This window comes from Myotis lucifugus, unplaced genomic scaffold (assembly GCF_000147115.1).
Source record: "Myotis lucifugus unplaced genomic scaffold, Myoluc2.0 scaffold_483, whole genome shotgun sequence".
NCBI lineage: Eukaryota > Metazoa > Chordata > Mammalia > Chiroptera > Vespertilionidae > Myotis > Myotis lucifugus.
In genome coordinates this window covers 27,181-52,225 of record NW_005871531.1, presented here as the reverse complement: position 1 = coordinate 52,225, position 25,045 = coordinate 27,181, and the positions used below count along the sequence as shown (strand labels likewise).

General features: G+C 48.4%; 1 protein-coding gene across 1 annotated transcript in view; it reads left to right on the top strand.

The window, feature by feature from the left end:
* Nucleotides 1-15,195, top strand: part of PACRG (parkin coregulated) — a 171,827-nt gene extending 156,632 nt beyond the window's left edge. The window contains exons 3-4 of the mRNA XM_006103398.2: nt 3,363-3,534; nt 15,001-15,195. Of these exons, the coding sequence (XP_006103460.1) occupies nt 3,363-3,534; nt 15,001-15,158 (330 nt within the window). The 3' untranslated portion in view covers nt 15,159-15,195. The remainder of the gene's footprint in view (nt 1-3,362; nt 3,535-15,000) is intronic.
* Nucleotides 15,196-25,045: the final 9,850 nt, after the last annotated feature.

The following is a 25,045-nucleotide window of genomic DNA, read 5'->3' as shown; positions in this document are numbered from 1 at the left end:
ATGACTTGCCTAGATATAGATAATTTCAGAATCTGATTCAAAAATATTCCCATAATCCCCAGCATTGCCCTTTCCTGAGACTTCTTGTTGTGATAATCTAAAGACAATTTATATGAATTTCTCAGACCTTATTTGATGCTACCATTTTCTTGTTTTCCTCTTTCTTTCCCTTTAGATTTTCAATGTTAAGATGGTTATAATGTCCTTTACAATTTATGTCTCTTTTCCTTGTCCTTCTTGCAGCCCTATTATGCGTATGTTACTTCGTTTCATGTTGTCCTGAAGCTCCCTTAGGCTCTCCTCCTGTTTTTTAATTTTTTTCTCCAGTTGCTGTTCAGATTGGGCTTGTTTTTCTACCTTATCTTCTAACTCACTGATTCGGTCTTCTGCTTCTTTTAGTCTGCTGTTGAAACTTTCCATGGTGTTTTTGATTGTAGCTATATCACTTTTCATTTCTTCCTGATTCTTGCATAGGTTGTTGATTTTCTCATCCATCCGGTGAATGAATTGTACAACCATTATTCTGAATTCTTTTTCTGTCATGTTGCATGCTTCAACTTCATTAATTTCCTTTCTTTGTGATTCTTCATTGTCTTTCCTCTGGGTGTTGTGTCGTTTCTTCATTCTGATTATCTCCCGATGGTTCAAAGGTCGAGTTGCGTGGGCCTAGGCTGTGTGCAGTGGGAGCCTCCCACCACGCTAGTGTCACTGAAGAGCTCTGACACTAAGCTGTGTGGTTGTTGTTGGTTGGTGGGAACCAGGCTCGCTCTGAGTCAGTGTTGCCAGCGCTCAATATGGCCTCGTATGTGCCCTTAGAATCAGGGACCCTGCCTGCACCGTGTTGAAAACCAGAGCCCCCTAGCATGCGCCAGGAGTCAGAGTTCCCCAAGAGACCAGTATCAGAGTCTCTGCTGCTTTGCGCGACCTCGCCTTGAGATTCCGGGTCCCTGTGTGCCCTTGCACCAGGAAATGGATTCACTGGCTCTTGGTATGAATGCACAGGGTATCAGGATCTCAGGCGCAGGTGATAAGAAACACAGTCAAGTCACTGGTGCTTGGTGCTGGCTCCTGCCCGGAGAAATGGGGTCCCTGGGACTGTGTTACGCGGACAAATTCCCGTTCGCGCGTTTGCTCCCAGCCCAGGGCTCGGAAGCCCGCAGTGGGCGTAGGTTCAGTTCCGGGAGTTCGCGCGCGTTTGCTCCCAGCCCAGGGCTCGGCAGCCCGCAGTGGGTGTAGGTTCAGTTCCCGGAGCTCGCGCGTTTGCTCCCAGCCCAGGGCTCGGCAGCCCGCAGTGGGCTTAGGTTCAGTTCCCGGAGCTCGCGCGTTTGGTTTGCTCCCAGCCCAGGGCTCGGCAGCCCGCAGTGGGCTTAGGTTCAGTTCCCAGAGCTCGCGCGTTTGGTTTGCTCCCAGCCCAGGGCTCGGCAGCCCGCAGTGGGCTTAGGTTCAGTTCCCGGAGCTCGCGCGTTTGGTTTGCTCCCAGCCCAGGGCTCGGCAGCCCGCAGTGCACAAAGAATCAGTTCCAGGGTACTCGCGCACTTCCAGGCCAAAGTTCTGCAACCCTGAGGCCCCGGCAAGGGGAGGGTCTAACAGTTAGTTACCCAGGCGCTGCCCGCGAGCCTGCGGGAAGGGGGGATGGGCTCTGTTACTCACGGATCTGCAGCGGGGATCTCTGAACTCTATGACAATGTATTTAAAAAGCCTTAGAACACATTAAGTTATAACGTCAATGATTTGCTATTTATGAAAGACATGTAAAATGCCAACATAAGCCAAAAGAAAGAGGATTAATAAAACATATGAAAAACATAAATAGCAATATAGTACACAGGACACTTTTATTATGAAGGTAAAATTAAAGATAACCTTGTTACTAGTATATATATTGGGAACTGAATGATGTAGCAATACATTTTTTTAAAAAATTGTACAAAATAATATTCTATAACATTTTCAAATGTCCTTGAGAAAACGGGTATCGGGCATATATTCCGTCAAGTTTTACTGTGAGTAAAGCTAATGTCATGAGTATGCAGGAATGTGGAATAAAATTGATGTCTGTACCTACTCCACATGGGGTTCATTTTCCACGCCCCACCTCCGGGGGCCAGGTGAACCTTGGGTCAGGACTGCTCGCTTCCTCGGTTGGCGGGGAGGGTCAAGGTCGTGAGCAGGCTGGAGACAGTCCTCCCGCTTGGGGACTGGAGAACATCTGATTAACTGAGACTCACAGCAGACACTCAGGAGTAGCTGCCGGTTACTCAGACCCAGGAGCAGACAGGCACGTGGCTGGAGACTCCAGAACCTTCCAGCTGAGAGGGCGCTGCGGGTATAACCAGCTGCTAATGCACAGGGACCTTCTCTATGGTGCTGATGGCTCCTCGCTAGTTAGAAGGTGATAATTAGGCGCCAGGGACACCCACAAGGACTTGGAAATGAGGAAGCGCTGCCCCAGTTCCTAGGGACGCTGTGTCCTTCACTCTGGGAGGGGGCTGCATCCGCAGGCTGAGTCTGCGGGCTTCTTCCCTCCGTGACATCAGCGTCACGTCTGTCACCTTGCGGGTGGTAAGTCAGGTCCTGGGTAGATACTCCAGGGAGGACGCGGCTAGAACAGAGCCCCCGCATGTGAACATATCCCAACACGCCATCGCTTCCCTCAGCTCCGTGGTTGTAATTGCATTGCCCACTTCCTGTCGGGGCTGGTACTGTTGCGAAGGTCAGGCAGGAGGCTGTGGAGGCCTGGGGTGGGTCAGGGATGCGTCTATTCGAGAAGAAGCCGAAGAGAGATTGCTGGTATTTTGACTTTGAGGTGCCCGTGGCCTGTTCCGGTTCGGCCCACCGTGGGTCTCTCATTTCTTCTTGATGACACCGACATCCTGTCACCGAGGCTCCAGGGACAGCCACGGGTCACGCTGCACCCTCACTCTCACCGTCACAAGAATACGTCACGCGCACCCCCTCTTAGATGCTCGTTAGAAATCCGGGTGCTCATCTCCTTTCTCCTTTTTTTCTCTTTTTTGACTTATTTTTACACCCATCTTTTCAGCATATGTACTACGGGATTCTTCCATTCTTTTCAACTTTGCTTTTGTGCAAAATGGTAAAAAAAGAAAAACTAACCCAAAACAACAAACAAACCTGAAACAAGTACTAAAATGCTTCCAGGCCAGATTACTCATGACTCTAATCTGTTAAGAGGAAAGGCCTGTGATGTTCACCCACCGCCCACGGGGAGGCCAGGCCACCGGGGACCTGCTGGCCCAGGGCCCCTGAGGCCGGAGAGCTGGCTCGTCCTGACAGGGGCCATGGCTGGCCTGGCTGTGCCCGGCGCGGGGCTCACGGCGCCCTGTCCTCTGTCCCTGCAGGTGGAGATCGAGAAGCTGGACTACCACCACTACCTGCCCCTGTTTTTCGACGGGCTCTGCGAGATGACCTTTCCCTACGAGTTCTTCGCGCGGCAGGGCATCCACGACATGCTGGAGCACGGCGGGAGCAAGATCCTCCCCGTCATCCCGCAGCTCATCATCCCCATCAAAAGTAAGTGGGCACCACGGCCTCCCGCGGCCCGGGACCGCCTTCGGGCAACTTGCCACTGACACAACAAGACCACAGACGGAGGCTGCGCCCGCCGGGGTGGGGGGATTTTCATAAGCTGGCGCCGGGGCCACATCCCAGGTCTCCTAGTTGACCCACCAACACATGGGAGGAATAATCACTCAGCGCAGGAAACAAGACGTAGCCTGGGAAGGTCTCGGTGAGACTGTGCCCACCCGCTGTCTGTTCCCAGCCACACGGTGTGGGTGGGGCCTGAGTCACTGGGTAATGGGTGTGTCTCTCTTCCCCACACTTCCCTCTTCGCCCTCCGTCCTTCAATAGCTCCATCGCCATGAAATCAATCAGCAGTCGTTACACTGTCGTGGCCGCATTCCGCTGTTCACTGTCGCTCACACATCTACTCTGACTACGTTACTTTCCTCCGACAACTTATTCTTCTCAGCTTTGGGAATTGCCTCTCATTTTCTTTACTTAATTTGTATACAGTATGTACTTGGTTGTCAAATATTTCAGAATTTACTGACATGGTGAGAGCACGCTGGTGTTTGTTCATCTCCGTTCCCTCCTGTGGCTCTTTGTACGAGCAGCAACACTCACTTGTGAGCGGTCTGCTGGGAGGCGCGGCGACTGGCCGCCGTGGGGTTACAGACGCACCCTGACCTGCAAAGGGCCGCACGTAAGGCGGTGGCCTCCCTGGGGCCGCTCTGATGGGCGGGGTCACCGGCTGTGAAGGACGAATGTGCAGACTCGGCTGAGGCGACCTGAGCAATGACATGTTCAGGAGCAGAATCTTCCTGTGAAGAACACCCGGAGGAGAACCACACCCCGCAAGGCTACCATGTCAGAATCCATATCCTACTCCCCACATTCCTGTGAGCATTTTATTTAATCAGAAAGGAGCCAGTACAATTGAAACGTGCCACCCTTTATTTGTGGTCTAGTAATTTTATTTGTAGATCTTGAAAATTTCCAGGGAAACTCTTTTAAAAGTGATAATAACTGTAAAATGGCAATGCCTTTTACTTCAAGAAGAAAATATCCCATTTATTCTGAAAATATGGGGGGAAGGTGTGCTCCTCTGGATGGTTTTGGTTACAGAAAGAAAAAAAAAAAACGGGTTCAAGTTGTCATGAAGAGCTGGTTTGCTTAATAAGCCACACACCCAGCACCCCGGAGAGGGCCTCACCACAGGCCTGGTGGCGTCGCGTGGCGTTGCCACTGTCACTGTTTTCTGCAAGGTCACCTTGAAGCTTGGCCCCAGGAGGCTCCGTGTAGATCCTAGGACCACCCCTTACTTATCCCCTGTAGGAAAGAGCGGATTTCCCAGAATCTGTCCCAGAATTTCTGGAGATGGTCAAAGTGTTGCTCTGATTACACCAGCGGGAGGTTCTGCTGAGCTCTGGCCTGTGTTCAAGGGGAAGGGAACGTGCTGACTCGCTTAACCCGGATGATGTAACTACCCGCAGAGCAGGGGAGGAGGAGGGGCCAGAGGGAGCCTCCCCAGCACAGGAACTCCATGGCAGAGACACTACCGCACAGCAGCTCTGCATGCGGACCCTCGGGACTAACTCGGCCAGCGGGCTGGGAATAGACGCGATGTGTGCTCTCTTCAAACCAAGCACTGAGGGCCCGTGCACAGTCCTCCGCCTCTCCTCGCCTGGCCCCCACGGACCTGACTGGATCTCTACCATGAGTGAAAAAGTGTTCTTCTCCCTGTGAAACCACTGAGGATGAAGGGCCAACCTATTGCTGCAGCAAACTTGGCCCATACTGACCCATCAGATTCCCAAATGAGACCCCATGGCCATTGAGGGAAATGGATTCTGGACATTTGGTAGCTGGTGCCGAAGCCCATCTTGCTCTGTGCTCCTTCAGAACTGTGTGGCCCTTGCAAAGGCCCTGGGCCCAGCCTTTCTGTCCATCTCCTAGAGTTCTCATCTCCAAAACAAGGCGATTAACAGGTACTTCAGAGAGTTGTGATCGTTAAGTGAGATCATGTAGAGAGGCCCAGGTCGGGTGGTCAGCAGCTCTTCATAGGCGATGCGCTGTGCTGCGTATGGGCCATCAGGGACAGGTGGGGCTGTGACATCCAGGTAGCCGGTGGTTGCTTTCTCTCTTTTTTCCTCTCTATCCATTTCTCTCACTCGTCATCTGTCTAATACCTTCCCACTTTCAATCCCCCTTCAAGAAAGTCATGATCTAAAATCTGGTGTCACTCCACGTGAATTCCTGTGCAGAAGAACGTGTTAGTAGATGCAAGATGGTAGCAGCCTGAGGCCAAGGTTAGCCTCAGAAGTATTGGAACAGTTGCCTGGTCACTCGCCAGAGGGAAGATTCCTTCTGGGCTGTGAGTGGGTTGGATGCCCGTATGAATAGGGAAAAGGAGTCAGAGTGATCCAGAACCAAGACAATGGGAATGGAGATGATGGCCGTTCAAACTAGAAAGGTGTAATCGAGTAAAAGGGAGAAAGAGCTGAAGATAGCAGCATTGCATTTTCCAACTGAATTCACCATGTACTGACTGTCCCTTTCCTGTCCTCAAACAACTGCTCTCGCCCTTCTAGCATGCGTGATGGTCAGGAGCAAGGTCTAAGCTCAGACTCCCTGGTCAGAATCCCACCTCTGACCAGTTAGCCACACTGAGGCTCCACGTCTCCATTCATAAAACTGGGACAATAACGTATCCGTCCCATGTGTTATTTCGGTGGCTAACGAGCTCATCTCTTTCAAGCTCTGAGCAGACAGAGCACGTGCTGTGTGATAAGTGTTATCACTGTCACTGCTGTTATACATGTAGCCTCATCACCATCGTCCCCACCATCGCCATCTCCGCTTGACCATGGCAGCAGCTTGTAGTCACACCGGCTGAGACCTCATCCTGGGAGTCTCCGTCCTTCCTCCTGAGGGCTGAGCCCCAGCCCAGGGACAAGCTCTACCACAGGCGTCCCTGGCTTTTTCAGAAGATGCCGGCGCACCCAGTCCTGTCACATTGACGCGCTCCTGAAGGACAGGCTACGTGAGCTCAGCACTCAACCCGTGTCTAGTCCGCTTGCTCAAAGGCCGCGCTACAGTCTGCAGATCTGCACCGTTTCTCCTGCCTCAGGCCCAGCCCGGCCCCGGCGCCCCCCAGGGCTTGGAGGGAAGGATGCTGGGAAGAAGTGGGGTCTGGCCACCCTGAGCACAGGCTGTGGGCTCATGCAAACCAGAGCCCGCTTGTCTTTCACACACATCAAGTCTTTTCTCTCTCAGGGGATCGTGAAGCAGCTGCCCAAGCATGCTGCCAGGATTTGCACCTCCTAACAAGTAGACGGCTGAGCACAGTGCCCATCGAGATGGCAGTAACAGCAGCTTATTTTTACCTCTTTGGTGTTCCCTCACGGTCATATCTCCACAGACTGCCTAACTTTGGGTCATCATAGAATGGATAGATTTGTGGTCTGTAACTTTCATCCACGTGACCGTAAAGATTGAGATGGGAAGTGGGCCAGGTCAAGGACAGGCCGCTACGCATCCCTCCAGGGACTCGGCAGGTGGACACCAGACCATCGGCGCCTGTGCGTGGGTCCGGCTGATCACACTATCACAAAGAAAAGGTCTCGCTTTCCGCCCTTCCGCAGCTGGCCTACAGGAGGAGGCTGCTGACCCAGCTGTTGGTGAGCTCCCTTCTGAGTAGGCGCGTTGGCCATGCGAGCTGAGCTGGCAGCTCACTGCAGGGACCATAATCACCGCTGTGTTCCTGGGAGCTCGAGATCACGGGCTTGATCAGTCCCAGAACTGAGCCCCACACCGACTCAAGCCCGGGGTGTGCACTTGCTCGAGCGCTCTCTGGGGGAGAAAAGGGCCTCTCCTTGGAAAGGGGTACATTTGCCCATTTTCCTCTTTTGTAGCAGGGCTCTCAGCCTTCCTGTTCGGTGAGAGCCGGTGTACATCACAGCCGTCATAGTTGACTCTGACGTGGCTGCCGCGAGGGGGGGAGGACCGTGAGGGTTGCACTGTTCTTTGGGGTCCTCTGTGTGGGTTCTCATCGGCCGTGTTGGGTCTGAATTGTTGAGACCGTTTAGATAACGGAGTCCTTTCGTCCTTAAAACTAAGTCAGTCATGAAAAGAAAGGCCAAACACTCTTACGAAACACTACATTGTACTCTGTGGTCCTAAAGTCAGAATACATTCTTGTCTATAAAAAAGGCAGGGAAGGGCGGAGGGAGGGAGGGCATTAACTCCTGTAATGACAAAGCTCTCATGGAAAATCTGAATTTTGAATTAAGATAGCACCTTTCTGTGTGGGATGAGAGAAAAAGTGATGCTTTTTGATGTGACGCTGCTGGGAAATGAATTAGAGAAAACATCTTAAGCGCTGTCAGAGGCTCGCTCCACGTCGGTGAGAGCTGAGCTAAATCTGTGATCTTTTAATTGTCCCCAAATTAACTGTGCACAGCAGTTGAGTTCTGTTCTGAAAGGAGAAAAATATCTATGATTTTAAAACCTAAATTTGGTCTGAAAACATAGTATGGTTTATTTTATTCTGTAATTTAATAAATTATATGGTTAGTGCCTCTAAAGTAGCAAAATGTAATTATACTAATATATTGGGCCCATAATCTCAAATATTAATTAAATATTTGAACTTCAGAAAAAAAAATACTTAATATACTTTAAGACATCTCTAGTAGGCAATTCATAGAGTCAGGAAGTGGGTTAGAGGGTACTAGGCTGGGGGGAGGGAGAAATGGAGAGTTTTTGCTTAATGGATATAGAATTTCTGTTTTGGATGATGGAAAAGTTTTAGAAAAGATAATGTTGTTAATTGTACAACATTGTGATTGTAATTAAGGCCACTGAATGGTTAAAGCACAGTGTGTTACATAGATATTTTACACAATAAAATAAAAACAAATTATTTGAGAAGAATAAATAAGAACGGTTGGAAAACAAAAATGCCCACTCCCAGCACAACAACACTATGTTTTCTTTTAGAAAATGTGGCCCCTGTCATGTGACCAAAAAGAAATACTAGAAAGCAAAGATCAATTTAGCAATTTTTTTATATTTCTTACTAGAGGCCCGGTGCATGAAATTCGTACACTCAGGGGGGGTGTCCCTCAGCCCAGCCTGTGCCCTCTTGCAGTCCGGGAGGAAATGGATACAGAGCTCTCAGCCTTCCTGTTCAGTGAGAGCCCTTGGGGAATGTCTGACTGACGGCAAGGAGCGGGCCTAAGCTGTCAGTCGGACATCCTTAGCGCTGCCTCGGAGGCGGGAGAGGCTCCGTCACCACTGCTGTACTCACCAGCCGTGAGCCCAGCTTCTGGCTGAGCGGCACTCCCCCTGTGGGAGTGCACTGACCACGAGGGGGCTGCTCCTGTGTTGAGTGTCTGCCCCCTGGTGGTCAGTGCACATCATAGCGATTGGTCATTCCACAATTCAATCAATTTGCATATTAGCCTTTTATTATATAGGATAGAAGCCAACTGAATTTGTTAAAAAACAATTAGAACCAGTGAGAGGATTAAATAAGTTCACAGTTATAAATATACAAAAATCGCCGAAACCGGTTTGGCTCAGTGGATAGAGCGTCGGCCTGGGGACTGAAAGGTCCCAGGTTCGATTCCGGTCAAGGGCATGTACCTGGGTTGCGGGCACATCCCCAGTGGGAGATGTGCAGGAGGCAGCTGATCGATGTTTCTCTCCCACCGATGTTTCTAACTATCTATCTCTCTCCCTTCCTCTCTGTAAAAAATCAATAAAATATATTTAAAAAAATAAATAAATATACAAAAATCATTTGCTTTTATGTATTTATTGTCAATAATTTTTAGAGAGCATATTGGGATAAAATGATCTTACACAAATAGTCACAAAATATAAAATTCCTTCAAGTAGATCTCACAAAACTATGCAAAATCTACATGAAAAACACTATAAAGCTTTTTAAGGAACCTAATTAAAAATAGGAAAAGTTGAAGAGATATCTACTTCGAATGGAAATATTCAGTCAGAAGTAAAGAGGATCATTTCCCCTGAAACCATTCTCTACATTAATCAGAAATATTAACAAAGTGCCAAGCACGTTTTTAACCTGACCAAATTATTTTAAAGTTTGTCTCAAAATATAGATGGTTAATAATAATCAAGAAAATATTGAAAAATAATAAGGAAAGGCACTTAAGTTCTGCTACATTAAACACACATGAAGTCAGAATCATGAAGAAGAATACTTCTAGGGCAATATGCAAAGTATATTCATAATTTTGCAATAAGCAGTGCAAAACTGTTTTTTAGTGGGATGAAAGCCGGCGTCTATATATGCTTATGGAAAAGCTAGTCTCTCCTGTTAGCATCTGACTTTATAAATTTCCGGTATTTTCTGTTTAAATTTTATCCTACAAAATGAGATTCTGGTGAAAATATGCTGTATAAGATACTTCTTTACTCACCTGCATCTTATAAACATTTTTCTATTAAAATATTTTTCTATCAGATGACTTTAATAACTTCATAATTTTCCTTTATGTGGCTATACTAGATTTTATTTAAATAAGCTGTTGTTTTTGAGACACTTAGATTGTTTGTAATTATAAATAGAAATACTTATAACCTCCTTTTCTCTGCGTCTTTCTCACAGCTGCACACTTCCTTAGCCTGAGTGCCCCAAAGTGAAGTTGCTGGGTCACGTGCTACATGCATAGCGTGGGAAGGTCGGGGGGTGGGGGGGGTCTTCAATGCGCGAGCTATGAGGGGCCTCTTTCCCAAACCGGTTCCCAGACTTATGAACTAAATTTTCAAAAACTTTTCGTTAATCTGATATTCAAAATTATCTTTTAATTATCACTGAGGTTGAACATTCGAGAATAGTAATTGTTCATTTGTACTTATTATCGTGTGCAGTATCTAGTCCTATTCTTTGCCCATTTTTAAATGAGAAGATTCGGTCTTTTATTGGTTTGTGAAGCTATTTTTATAACAAGGACATTAACGTTTATAGCATCCGTCAACAATGTCTTTTAGAATTTATTGTTTGCTTTTGCATTTTGTTGTTTCCAGTATTAAAAGAAGAACCGTTTCCATTTTTCCTGATTCCACAGTAGCGAACCATGTCTAATAGCAGAAAATGTTCTCAGTTTGCACACATTACAGCAGTCAGAGAATTTATGCTTGAAGAACTCATACATGTAACTTATAACCATCTAAGGTGAATGGTTTAACACTTTGACTTTATTTTGTCCTTATTCTTCACCAATTTCTTTATATCTGAAGACTCTCCCATGTTGATTCTTCTTGAAGGCGTAAGGTAAGCAGTGCAATAGAAATCCGATTTCCTGCATAGAAAGGTTCCACTGGCTGATCTATAATGTCAGTAGGCTTCCCATGTCAGACCCTTTTCAAAACCTTAAATCTCAAGTTCAAAGTCCTCACTTAAGTCTTGACAGTAGCTTTCAAGGCCATCGATTCAAGAATAAACACATTTCTTCTCTTTCAAGCTAGAGAATCATATTCTCTTTATACCTGTTAACACACTTTTTCAAAAGAAAAGAACTTTGTTTCAAAAAAAAGAAGAAAACCAACCTTTTTTTTATTCAATTCTCCTGGGATATTAAGAACAAAAAGACTTACAACTTAATGGAACATCTTAATTTCCCCAAGAATGAGGGAGAAAACTAGAGGCCCTGGAGTGGAAAGGGGCCATGTCACAGCACCCTCTCGGATGAAGCGAAGGGCTTGCCTGGGGCACACCCTGGTCCTTTAGGAGGACGTAGGGTTCCCCTCTAGATGCCAGTGAGGGTACCAGTTCAGGCATTTTACTTGTCAACTGTTGTCAATCCTATAACATTTATCGCAACCATGTCCATCTAATGGGGGTCACAATAAAATGAAATAATTATTTCCTAATAGATCTACTACCCATCACGAGATAGTTAACTGATCACCAACTCATTAATTACCTACACATTATAGGCATAAAGCTAATCAACAAAAGTTTGATGTTATTATTACTCATCTGTATAAAAAGATTAGTCCTCACGGTATATTCTATAAGGAAAGCATCCAGCCTTGGTAGTCAGTGAGCTTGCTTTGGCCTGTTTTGAGCTGTGGCACGCACACCCTAACAGAAGAGCCCCGTGGTAGCCAGCGCTCAGGAGCCACTAGGGCTACCAAAAGCTTTCCTACAGTTACCCGAGGGGCTCTACCCACGCCCAGGCAGCTCTCTCTTCTGATTCCTTCAATGGGCTCTCCTACTGGTGATTCTTCAGGGTCAACAGAAAGGCTTTCTTGAAAAAAACAAAACCCACCAATTGTAATGAGAACTATACACACTCCATTACACATTTTTTGGATGTACAGTATATAAAAACACACTTATGTAGTTCCTTTCAATGTCTCATCTTCACTCAACAGTTTATAAAACATCTAGCGAGATGTGGCTATGCGTCCTTTTTAGGAGGGGGGTTGGGGGAGAGGGGGGAGTACAGAGAGAAGGCAGACACCCAGGACCTTAAGCATCCGATTCTGTTTGGTTGTTACAGCAAGACGGGCTCTTTCAGCTTGGGAGAAAGTGCCAGCCCTACCCTTCCTTTTACACATCGGCACACATCTGCATACGTCTCCCTACCCCTTCTAAATGATCCCCAGAAACACACACACAACGATGAAACCACTTAGGGGACTGTGTCTGCTACCTGGGGCTCTGGTCACACATCACCAAGTAGGACTTGAGCCATAGGAGCAGGAGCAGGACATGTGGTAAAAGAACTCCTTTGTCCAGGAGGGGGCAGTCTCTAGCATGCTGCTCCCTCTCCTGGGATGCTCTTCACATAGGTAACATCTGCTCACCCCTTGGGCCTGCTCTTCACCTATGTGACGTCTGCTCACCTCTTGGGCTTGTTGCTGAGTCTGGGAGCCTCCCCTACTGCTAGCCTGGCCTGAATGCCCCTTTGGACTTGCTGTTGAAATACCCCATCCTTCTGAATCCTTACCCTACTTGTGGCACGTGTTCAGTATCTTCTTCCACACGAATATATGCCCAGGGGGGGTGAGAACCACATTTGTCTTTTTCGGGTCTATATTTCCAGTTCCTAGAACACTGGCAGGTACATAACACATCCTCATACACATTTGCTGAATGAGGGTGAAGTTAACTAATATATGGAAAGTGCTCAGTTTACTTCCTGCCACACAGAGGTGCCCGATACTCGTTAGCCGCTAGTGTGCGACCATCACGGGTCTGTCCCACACCGAGAACGTGTTGAGACGCCCTGAGAGACATTTTGAAAGGATGTTCGCTGCCCATAAGCTTCAGAACCGCATTTCCGCAGGCTTCTATTCTCTTCTGCTAAACTGAGCGGAATCAGTAGGCAAGGTTCGGTCACACCTGACTTCCGGAAAAGACGAAACAACTTTCAGAGGAGATGAGACCAGGAAAAGGCCCCCACTCCTGCCTGTGAGAAACTCCTCATGCCCTTCTCCCTCTCCACCGTCCCATGGTTTTCTGACACTGCTCTTAACTATCTCATTACTATAGCGTTTAGGCTAACTTACAGCATTCTTATTTTTTAGTGTTTTTCAGAATATCGGGTATGGCCTGCAATGTGTCTAAATGCTGTAGTGATGAGCCATCATGAAACGGAATCCCATAGTTACATGGGATTCATTCATCTCCAGTCATTATGTTTGTGTTTCTTAAACCAAATAAGAATTGATCCGGACTGCAACAGGTGTGGCGGGGCGGCCTTGAAGGTGTTTTCATGCCCCACCCCCACTTCATTGCTGGGAGGAATGTAACTGACCACTTATTTTTAAACACTTGCTTGTGCTTCCGGGGGAAATAGCTGTGAAACCACTAAATGATTCCTTATAGTCCTGGGTTCTTAACTGAGAATTCAGTTTGGCTCAGACTTACCCTCAGTGTCCCCCTTGTGACTGGCTAGTTTGTACTTTATTCTGTAGGAAATGGGGTGAGGGGACTCTCAGTGCTTTGAGCGGGTGGTGAGATCGTTAGAAATGCTCTAGGAAGGGTAATGCAGCAGCTGTGTGAGAAGACAGGCTAGGAGAGTCAGAAAGAACAGAGGGAGGTCTGTTGGATGGCCATGACAGTGCTCCAGTGGGGAGTTCAAGGGCCAGAACCGAGAGGAGGTGGTGAGGATGGAGACCCGGGACCAGAGGAGTGAAAGAGAGAATAGAGACCAGTGCGTAAGGAGTAGAGTGGGGATGGAGAGACCCGAGTAATGGAGGTAAAGACCGGGAGATCGGAGACGTGTAGGTGGGGGTGAAACCAGAGGCGTGGAGGTGAGGACATGCATTCAAGAGATACTGCAAAGACGGAACAAGAAGACTTCCAACACCAGGAAAGTGAGGGATCAGAAACAGAATCTGACGAGGACCAAGAGAACGTTTATGGCAGAAACTTACCTTTGGAACAAACTGAATTTGGGAGGCGGTCAAGATGCAGGCTATTGGAAATGTGGCCCAGAGTTCAAGAATGATGTCAGGATGCCTCCCAGGTATATCGAGTGTAGCATTGTCCCTTCTGAAAGCCTGGTTCCTTTTGTCCTTTGTCCCTCCACAAATGGCACATGCTTTAAGGTCATGGCCGACCTTTTTTTTTTTTTGGAGCTAGAACATCTTCCTAATAAGAGTCTTTGACTTCATCTTGGAATAGTCTGGGGCCTCATAGGGTATGACACACCTTTGATCTCCTATAACACATGCTCCCTACAGCTCTTCTGTACAAACCTTAGAACTGGTAGTCATCTGAGAGAGTCAGTGACAGGTTCCCATGATTGTCTAGGACCAAGGAAGTGTGGGGGTGTCGGCCAAGTTCACACAGTCAGCGACCAGTGCCCTGGTCCCAGCTCTGACCTCTCCTCGCCGGAAGGAGCAAGTGGCACCTTCCAGACCCTGCCCGTGTGAGAACAGGGACCCCGGCCCCGGTCCTTCTGTGCGTGCACCTCGTCACCGTGCCCTCAGAAGTGTTCTTTCTGGCCAGCTCGTATTTCTTCCGTCTCTTATAGTTGTTTACGGGCGATTCCTTTTAAAGTTCTAAACATTGAAAATTTGCGTTCCTTCCCTGCGTTCTTGAGAGTGTAAAACACAGTCAGCTGACACTCGCCTCTACCAAGAACATTCTGGGTGTTTGTTTCACTCCCGCGACACTGACTGGCCTCCTCTATTTGGCGCTACCTGTCCATCACCGCCTCTTCCATGAGAGACGCTGAGCCACTCTCGTGGGGATGCTGAGGAATCGCTATCAGTCGGGAGAACAGATAACACACCACCAGCAAGACCCTGGTGATGGCACTAAGACCACAGCGCCTCGTTCAGACCCGTAACGATAAGGCTCGTCCCACTGGTGATCCCCGGTCGAGTCCGGTTTAATGAAATGGTCGGCCAGTCGATTCGCCTTGTGATGGTGGAATTCATGCTTCTTACTTTGGCCTGTTCCTTCCCCCCGTGTAGATGCCCTGAACCTCCGGAACCGACAGGTCATCTGTGTGACGCTCAAGGTCCTGCAGCACCTGGTGGTGTCGGCGGACATGGTGGGCGAGGCCCTGGTGCCCTACTACCGTCAGATCCTCCCCATCATGAACATCTTTAAGAACATGAACCGTGAGTGACCCCGGGAGGCGGAGTGTCCTCAGTCTGAAAAGAGGGGAGTGGTTGGCGGTCGGGTTCAGGATGTAGCATTGACAGCAAAATCCTTTGCGGATCTAAATGGCGCCCCTGCCCCCTCCTCCCACTCCCCAGGGCAACCGGCAAATTAGCAGTTTCAGTTCTCATTCCTCGCACGCGCAGCTCGCTTCGTCAGTACAAAGGCACCGGAGCAGCTCTGTGATCTTCCAATAATTGAGTCGTAAAGTGTTTTTAATAGTTTTTGGAATACATTAGTAGGTTTTGAGCGTGTCCTTTCTCTGGATAGTACTCCTGCCTTTAGATACTGCCTGTTAAAACTGCAGTTTTTATTGATTTAAGATGAATTTTTAAAGCAATAGTATTAAATTCTGGTGCGGGTGGTTTGGTGAGTTTTAATAGATGTCTTCCATTTCTAAAATAAGTAGAACACTAGATTATTTGTAGCTGCGTCGTGATGGTGAGTGCTGTTTAAAAAATATATGTGCTGCTATATTTATTTTTTAAAATATTGTTGGGTAAGCTCTGGCAAGCACCGAGGTGTCAGGGGATCTGCTGGGACCGGCAAGGCATCAGCAGCCGGGTGGCCTCTGGGCAGGAGGGGGCTCACGCTGGCCCACGGAGCGTGGGAGCTCCCTTCTTGCCTCTGGAACCGTCTTTCACTCGCTCACTCTGAAGGCCCGCGCTTCCCAGCAGGGCGCACGTCAGAGCCACGGGCAAAGCCTGTGTCCAGGGAAAGAAGCTGGTGATGTGATGGAGGCTGCGGGCAAGTGTCCCCACGCCATCTCTTCTCACTGTACCAACAAAAACCACACACGGAACCACGAGGAGGCCCTCCCACGCACAGTCCGTTCTTTGGAGGCAGCGTGTGTTGTGTTATTCCTAGATTTCTCTTCAAAGTCTGCTTCGTCAGGCAGCCTATTCGGGAAACCATGGTGATGGCGTCCTCTCAGCTGCCTTTCAGTAGCAGCGCCTGTGACGTGTTTCCTGTTAAACGCGGCGGCAGAAGGGTCTCCACGGGGCTGCAGGACTTTCAGAATCCGAGGTGGGGTGCGTGACAGCCATTCCGGAACTCCCGGCGCGTGAGGGTAGGTGGGCGTTCAGATGACACGGCTCCTCTTCGAGGAAAATAAGAACTGGGCGTTAGTAGTTGTGTGTCTCAGGTCTAAACTGCAAGCTTCAGTAGCAGCATTTTGCCTGTAGGGAAAATACCCATCAACATTCTTGATTCAGAGCTATGTTATTCTGAAAGGTGTCATCAGATATCCAGGGAGTTAGGGAATGAGTCCACATGTGCATACTGTTTAATTATGGTTCATAAACGAAACCCTAAGGACATCCATTATAGATGCTAATTAACAAGAGAGAGAGAGAGAGAGAGAGAGAGAGAGAGAGAGAGAGAGAAATGATAGAGATAACAATGATAGAGATAGATAGAGATAGAGATAGAGATAGAGATAGAGATGCTAGAGGTAGAGATGCTAGAGATAGAGATGCTAGAGATAGAGATGACAGAGACAGAGATGACAGAGATAGAAATGATGAGAGAGAGCTAGATATGACAGAGTTCAGGTATTAAAGAATTGAAAAAATCAGGCACAGCCACCCCCAAAAGTCTCAGTTGCAGCGAACATTCTCAAGTGGTCTCCCCATAGCCCGCCTGGAACCCTACGATTCACGTACTGTTCCCATCCTTCCACAGCTTTCCTCCCATGTACACATTCGCTTCTGTACCCGCCGCATGGAAGGCGAACGCTCACCGCTTCCCGCCCTGGCCGGGGGGTCCCTCCGCCACCACAGCACTGGGCATCTGGGACTAAAACCTACGCATCATTTTGTATCTTCTTGCATAAAATGAGTGATATTCAAAGGACAATTAGCATCTCCCTCCTCCTCAAGGAAATATAAAAAAGAGGCAGTGCCACTACCACAAACGGACGGACGGACATGTCCCTGGAGCTCAGACGAGCCAACAAACACAGCCGTCCCTCCACCCTGTCATCACACCCCATATCAGGTCCTTGCCTCGCACATGCTCCCATGCTTAACAACGGGAGTGATTGCCTTAGGAGTACATCCCTGTCTAGGTTTTATCAGCGCGGGGAATTCACAGGTTACACCACAGCTTTCATTGGTCGCAAACATGCCTAATTATTGTGGGACATTTCTAGACGCAGGCACCAGGAATTCTCCATCCAACCATTTCCTGCTGACTATCTTTCTGACATTTGAGGGGGAAAACAGTACTAGCTTCCGCTTCATTTTCTCCTCCTCTTGGGAGCCTGTCAGTACAGTGCGGTGGGCTCTGTTCCCAGGGGCCATGTTATGAGATGGGAGCGTCGCAGCTGTAAAGCTGAAAGCTGTTCCTCACAGAGGCCGTGTGACCAGAGACCCGGTTCTGCTAGCAGGAGCGTAGCACAGGGTTTCTGACGACAATAGTATTTTCACTGCCACGATCATTTAGCTTTAACCGCGTTTAATAAATCCCCTTTTATGATGATGGATATTTTACTCGTAGTCACAGGACCATACATACCTGTTTTATTTAAGCAGATGTGTTCAGTAACAGATACCTCTATTTACAATTAAAATTATATTAGACATTTCCAGCATGTCGCATTGGGAAAAACTTTTATCTTCAATTTCAATGTATGTGAGGACAATGTCACACATGTCTGTTTCCTCGCCTCTCTACTCCTCTCTCGTGTAAATCAATATCTTGTTAAATTCAGATTCAAACACACTCCTTTCAAGTCCCACAACAAAACCCTTTCGAGAATGAGACCGGGTGTAAGTGACAGGAAGAGAGGAAAAGAATGTAGGAGAGAATGTTCCTTGGACGCCATGGCCTGTCCTTCTGTCTGTCCCTCGAAGCACAGCGTCAGCCCCATCCCACTGCCGCCCCTTCGTGCTTTCCTGTCCTTTGTGATGTCAGGGGCTGAGCAGCAGGGCCTGGCCAGGGTGCAGGCAGGCACCCCGGGGATGGGAGGTGGGCGGCAGGCAGGCGTGTCCCGGGACCTGCAGCCAGCTGTCCCCATCCGCACGCCTCCGGGTGCGCAGACACACAACCAGCCCCCTGTCTCCGCCCGGTTCCGGAGCAGGAGTGGCTGTGCGGCTGTTTATGACTGACATGTGCACAGGTTCCATGAGGCCACAGTTTAAAAAGAGCCACAGCAGACGAGTCTGAGGTGAGAGTTGTAACGCGGGATAGAGAGCAGCATCCGGAGCCAGAAGAGATGTGCTTAGGCCGGTCCTGTCGCTTCCCTGAACTTGCATGTTCTCAGCACAGAGTGGTGGTGACAAGGCCTTTCCTGTCGGGTCGGTGTGACAATTCGAGGTGATGGACCCAGAGCCCTTCACACAGGGCTGGCGGCGTCTGGGAAGTAAAAGAGGCAGCCATTACTGCCCACAGCTGTACTAGTATCTACATCTGCAGTGTCGCTGTGTCTGTTATTATGTGATATTACAGACAAAGGTGGCAGTCCTGTATGCATGACCATATAGCGGCACCGCAGGGGCTTGAGTGTGCTGTGTCCGCTGTTGGGGGACTCGGCCTGTGAGTGAGGTGGCCTCTGGTCCCCCCGCGGCGACCCCCTCTGTCCCACAGGACCCGTCACTCGCTGGTTGCCAAAGGCCAGGGAGGTGGCCACATGGGGTTCACTCACGGGCCACTGGGTTCCAAATCCATCCCTTCCTGCCAGAACCTCCGGGCTCGGACCCGTGCTGATGTTTGGGGGAGGGTCACGGTTACAAAGGGGAGCCTGCGTGTGAGCGGCAGGGCTCACCGGATGAGGGTGCGGGTGGAAGACCCACACGCGTGTCGCAGCTTGCGGCCTTATTCCCCTTCCTCCGAACTGCGAATCGGGCGTCTAACTCGGGGCGCCTCCCCGGGGACTGCTTTGGGGCGAAAGAGAGCAAAGAGCTTCCAGAACAGCAATTTCTCCTTCCCGTGTCCGTCCACAAGTGTTGTTAACAGTCGCATAAAATTAAGGCAACAGGAACGTTCAGTTTACAGCCTTCAGAGACGAAGCGCGAAGTTGAGGTGCAGGCATTGCATGTGAGAAGCGGGGGCCGGGGAACGGCCCGAGCGTGTCCAGCTGCCATGAGGCTCCGGGCAGGGGCTGCCGGTGGCCCTGTCGTGGCCCGTTTCTCCGGGCGGGCCTCGAGGTGGGTCCTGCGCTGGTAACTGCCCGACAGCCCTGAAGCAGGGGCACCTGGGACAGTGCGGAGACCCCACTCCCCCCAGTATCAGCGGCTCCGACAGTAGCATGTTTACATCATGGAATATGCATGGGTAATCATGACACGGCATGTTCCCGTGTATGGGAATCAAATAGTCTTAGACTTACCTAGCGTAGCGCTGGGACATAGGCCTCTAGAGCAGCGGTTCTCAACCTGTGGGTCGCGACCCCTTTGGGGGTCGAACGACCCTTTCACAGGGGTCGCCTAAATACATCCTGCATATCAGATATTTACATGACGATTCATAACAGTAGCAACATTACAGTTATGAAGTAGCAACGAAAATGATTTTATGGTTGGGGGTCACCACAACATGAGGAACTGTAATAAAGGGTCGCAGCATTAGGAAGGTTGAGAACCACTGCTCTAGAGGTTAGTAAAAGCCCATAGAAAAGATGGTAAACTTTTAAACTTCAATTCAGACACATTAAAACATAGAGAATCTCAGTCTTGTGGGTTTTAAAACTCTACAGGTGTTTATTTTAATCTGCAAATAAATGTTGTATTAATGGAAAAGAATGTCCTAGGAGCGTCGTCGCTGCTGCATTCACAGTCCTTTATCCCTTGTTGTTGCTGGGCGGTGTTCCACTGTAGACATGTTCTGCAGTTTGTGTGTCCGTCTTACTGTGGGTGAACAGTGGGCTGCTTCGTTTGAGGTTATTAAGGATAAAGGTTCTATAAACAACAAAGAAACTAAGAGGTAATGAGAATGTGCCAAATTTACAAAATTTTAGAATATTCGTATCAGTTCTTTGACCCTGAAATTCAATAAAAAATAGAAACAATTATTTTAAAGGAACTTGTGTGGGAACCTAAGTGCTCTTGGTCAACGGGGTTTAAATCCTCCTAGATATTTCCGATTCTTCGGGACCTGTGCTCACGGCCCTTAAAATGCTGATGGACTTTGCAGAGCTGATGGTTTACCCCCAAATCTGTAGTTTTTCTGTTTCGTAATTGACTTGTATACAGGCTATTTCCAGAGCTGTCCATTTGATTTTGGAATCGAGCCTTATTCCCCATGGAATTCTGTACAATTTTGAGTCTATGGATTGACATTTTAGAAATTTATTTCAAAGTTCCTTTGAAGTCATTAGGTTATTAGGTTTGGAAGCGTCTGAGTGCTTATTCAGGGAGGGGGCGTGTGGAGGAACGTGCTAGAACTCCCGCCCGCCTGCACTTCCTGAACGTGAGGATGGAGTGACTGTGTATAGTCGTGTATCTCCCAGCTCCAAAAGGTCGGGGGCCTCTAGGGGGGCCTTGCCAAAGGTGGCAGCCCCTGCCTTGACTTTTCCAAACACGTCTGAGCCTCTGGGTGTTTTACTGGAATCTTTATATTTAGACTTCAAAATGTCCATATAGACACATGTGTCTTCTCAAGGATGCTTACCCTGCTGATAGTATCTGATAGTCAATTTTAGTTCAAGCTGTTGCTATAATAAAAGGCTAAGGAGACAGGCGAATGGGGCTGTTTGGTTCCTATAGCCAAGCAGTCCCTTAGCTTCTCTTTCACAAAAACATGTGTCAGAGTAATCCATTCATCCGTCCCACAGGGTCTGCCCGTCAGCCCTGGCAGACTGGGACCTGGAAGTATGTGTTCAAGAGGATACAAAATTCATCCTCAACACTTTGGAAAGGTAGCATAGCTCACCCACCCCCGCACCCCCATGATAAACTCAGACAGGCTCAGAATATGAAACACCTTCAGTGGGTGTGACAGGAACCAGAGCAGAAAGGTTCCTGTTGTCATGTCAGAGTCGAACCATGTTATCTAAGGAGCCGATGGTTTCTATACGAGTGGAGAGTAAAATCAGGACGTTCAACGTGTCTTTCAAAGGGTCAGCCGGGGATAAAAGAGCGGCAGCCCCGGCAGAACTGAATGAGCCTGTGAGCCGGTGGTGGTCTGTGTTCTACACTGTGGCTCCTTGTCATACACAGCGCTGTACTCCTGAGTAATTCCATCGGCATCACCTAAATTCCCACCGTCTGGCAACAGCAAGGACAGGCTAGGATTCCTTTGGGAATTGTCAGAGTCGCTTTACAGATAAAGAAGCTAAGAATTGATCCAATGACTTGTCAAAGGTCATGTGACAGAAATGAGCCACCGCCAAGCCTCCTAACATCAATAGTCCCCCGTCCCAACCCGGGTGCCAGGCCCACGGGCATGCAAATTGCTTTGCCAGAAACGGTGGTTCGAAGGCAGTTCTGATCAGCAGATCTCTTTTTGTAATGTCCCCGAGTAAATGGGAGTTTCATTGATCCACTTTCACAATTATCAGAAGCTGTCGGATCAAAGCGGAGGTGGCTATCTTCTCCACAAATCACATGCAGCATGAAGCAAAAATGTTTTCACAGCATCAATTTCCACTGTGGAGTGGGATCAATAACAGCTTGAGAACACCTCCGCACACAGAGAGCCGGCAGCGAGCTCACCAGAGCGAAGGCACCACCGAGCACAGAGTGTCATAACCCCGAAGGCAGCGCCTCTGTTCTTGTCGGAAGGCATCAGACCCCCACGTTCCCAACCCAGCAGCAGCCCTGCTCACAGTCACGAGAAAAGCACTGTGCACTGGGCCACCACCCGGGGGCCAGGTCTTCCCAGTGGACTCTTCTTCCCTCGAGTATCTTTCAAAACAAATGCGTTTGAAAGCTTCTTGCCGTATTTCATCAAATCTAAGATGTACTCAAGTGTTAAAGAGACTTTATATTTCAGGCAGCCCCGAGAAAGATACACAGATTGCCAACTAGACTATGACACGCCACCAACGTCCCTTTTAAGAAATGTAAACATGTAAACAGTGTGCCAATGAGGTGGACTGAGTCTAATCCAGCCGGCAAAGGGGCATGAGCGGTCCTGAAAATGGGCAATAAACCATCACGAAAGGAGTGAACTCCGTGCACCGCCCATCCTTGAGGAGGATTCTGTGTCGCCCCGCCCAGCCCTCACCCCTGCCACAGGGAGCGAGCATCAGGCCCGTCTACCGAAAAGGAGTCAGCGCTTTGCCCAAGCCCCTCAGCGGCAGTCAAGATCCAAATCTGAATTAGCGTGATTCGAAAATGTACCTGTTCTCTCTCCTAAGAGCGTTAGAATCTCTCCTCCGCCTGCTTGCGATCTCGCGGCCAGTGCGTCTGCCCGTTTCCTGGGCGTGGACCCAGATGGCACAGGGAGAAGGGCCAGGCCAGCGGCTGCGTTTCCGAGGACTTGGTACTTTATGTAGCCAACTTCTGCCCAAGATGTGTAGCTGGATTAGATGACTCGGAGCTGCATGGTCCTGGATGTTCACACACAGTTTTAAAAACAAAGACATTATTGGGGACACATTCACAGATGCAGAATAGGTGTTCTTACACTATCTTTGAAGTTGTCTAAAATGTGGCCTTTATCTGCATTTGCTATTGCATCGTGGAAAAGTCCTTCTATAAGCCTCTTTCTGAAAATCAGCCTGTTTTCTTAGAATGTTCTGCCTACCTTTACAAAAAAAAAATCCATTGTACTATTAAATTTCTCTTAGTTCCCCATATTTTAAAACAAGCATAATCCATTTCCAAGAAAATTTTTTCCAAGGTAATAATCACTGAGCATACAAATGATTTTTAGTATTGATATAGCTAAGTTTCGCTAAATAAATAATTGCTGTGCCCCATGCATATTATACCAAGCGTGCCTGATAAATGAAAGATTTCTTATGCACGAATTTCCATTATAAAAACCTGTGAAATGCAATCTAACACATCTGAAGAATTAACAGCCTTAGATTGTAATTGGAAGATAAGTTCTAATTACTGTTTAATTTCTTGGTTGAAAATCTTTGGCATGTATAATGTAAAATTGACTCTGAAACCATGCAATTAATATTATTAGCACTTAGATATTCCTTTTGCAGCTACAATGGCTTGATTTGTTTGGCTCCAAAATGCTCAACCAGAAAAAAAGTGCTTAAAGTTTGGAAAGTTTAAAAGTGGACATCAGTATCGTTAAATCTATAATGTGCTGTGTTCAGGGGAAGTGGTTCCATGTTAGCTCATTGAAAAAGTGGTGTATTTGGTAGAAGGGATGTTGTTGAAAGCATTTTATGCCAGAAAGATAAATATTTTTAGAATTCTATATAATAAAAGCCTAATATGCAAATTGTTCGACTGGGAGTTCAACCACTCGCTATGATGTGTGGTGACCACCAGGGGGTGGCACAGAACATGGCGGGTGTTGGCGATGCAGTGCTGGCAGCGGGTGGCAGTGGAGGCGCTGCTGCCCCTGATGAGAGTGGGACTGCGGTGGGATGGTAGAGCAGGTAAGAGGGCAGTGCCAGGCCAAGGCGGGTGTGAGTGGGGGCCAACTGCCTCACCAATCGCCCCGCAGATGGTGATCAGTAGTGGGGGACGGGGGCCTCCGTCCCTGATCGATTGCCTAGCAGGCGGGATGGTGGAGCAGGTGAGGGGGACAGCGCCAGGCCACGGTGGGGTGCCAGGCAGGGCTGTAAGGCTGGGGGTGTGAGCTGGGGCCTGATCCCCACAGGCCACCCCCAGGGACCCCACCAATGCACGAATTCGTGCACCGGGCCTCTAGTTCTATTATCAAAGCCAGGGATTATTAATATGCAATCTCGTGACATGCTCTTGTGATCTTTGTCAAACCAGTGATGGAAAGTTAGAAATTTCTTCAAATCTCTTCTCTTAAATATTGATCTTAGCCCTGGCCATTTGCTCAGTGGTTAGAGTGCCAGCCCTGGACCAAAGGGTTTGATTTTCAATCAGGGGCACGTACCTTGGTTCCAGGTTCCCCATCCCCAGTAGGGGCGCATGTGGGAGGCAACCAATCGATGTGTCTCTCTCACGTCAATATTTCTCATCCCCGCCTCCTCCCTGCTTTCCATTCTCTCTAGAAACCAATGGGAGAAAAATACCCTTGGATGAGGATTAAAAAAAAAATTGTTCTTGGAATTGATGACTTGTTTAAATAATGTACAGTGGGGCCTTGACTGACGAGTTTAATTCATTCCGTGATGGAGCTCATAACTCAAATTACTCGTATGTCAAATCAAAAAGTGAACGAGTGAGACACGTGATGCTGGGCTGATGTTGTGGCATTCACTGTGACGTTCGCTGTGCCAACTAGCGGTGGGGTGTCTGAAGCTGGCTCATAACCCGAATTTTAGCTCGCAACTCAAAGCAAAAAATCGGCCGAGAGACGGCTCGTATCTCGAAAAACTCGTTAGTCGGGACACTCGTAAGTCAAGGCCCCACTGTATTCCATTCACATAGATCTCAGACAATTGTTCTGCCAATTATGTTAGTAGGGTAGCTATTCCTAACTATTTTTTATGAGATTATTTACTTATTAATTTGTCCCAAGATATTGTGTCATTTAACTGTCTTAACCTTAGCTGACAGCATGTTGTGTTATCTGTACGCCAGACCCGGGCTAAATGCTTTTCATGAATCATCTTACTTAGTCCTCGCCAAACCAGGAGGGAGCCGGCTTTCTGAACTAATGTAACTGATGCGGGAAGAAGGCAGAGAGATTAAGTCACTTGCTAGCTGTCAGTCAGTCACTCACATGGCGCGGATGACGTTATCCAGGTGGACGGAGGAGCGGAAAGTGGCAACTCCCACCGGTTTCATGAACACTCAGCATGCT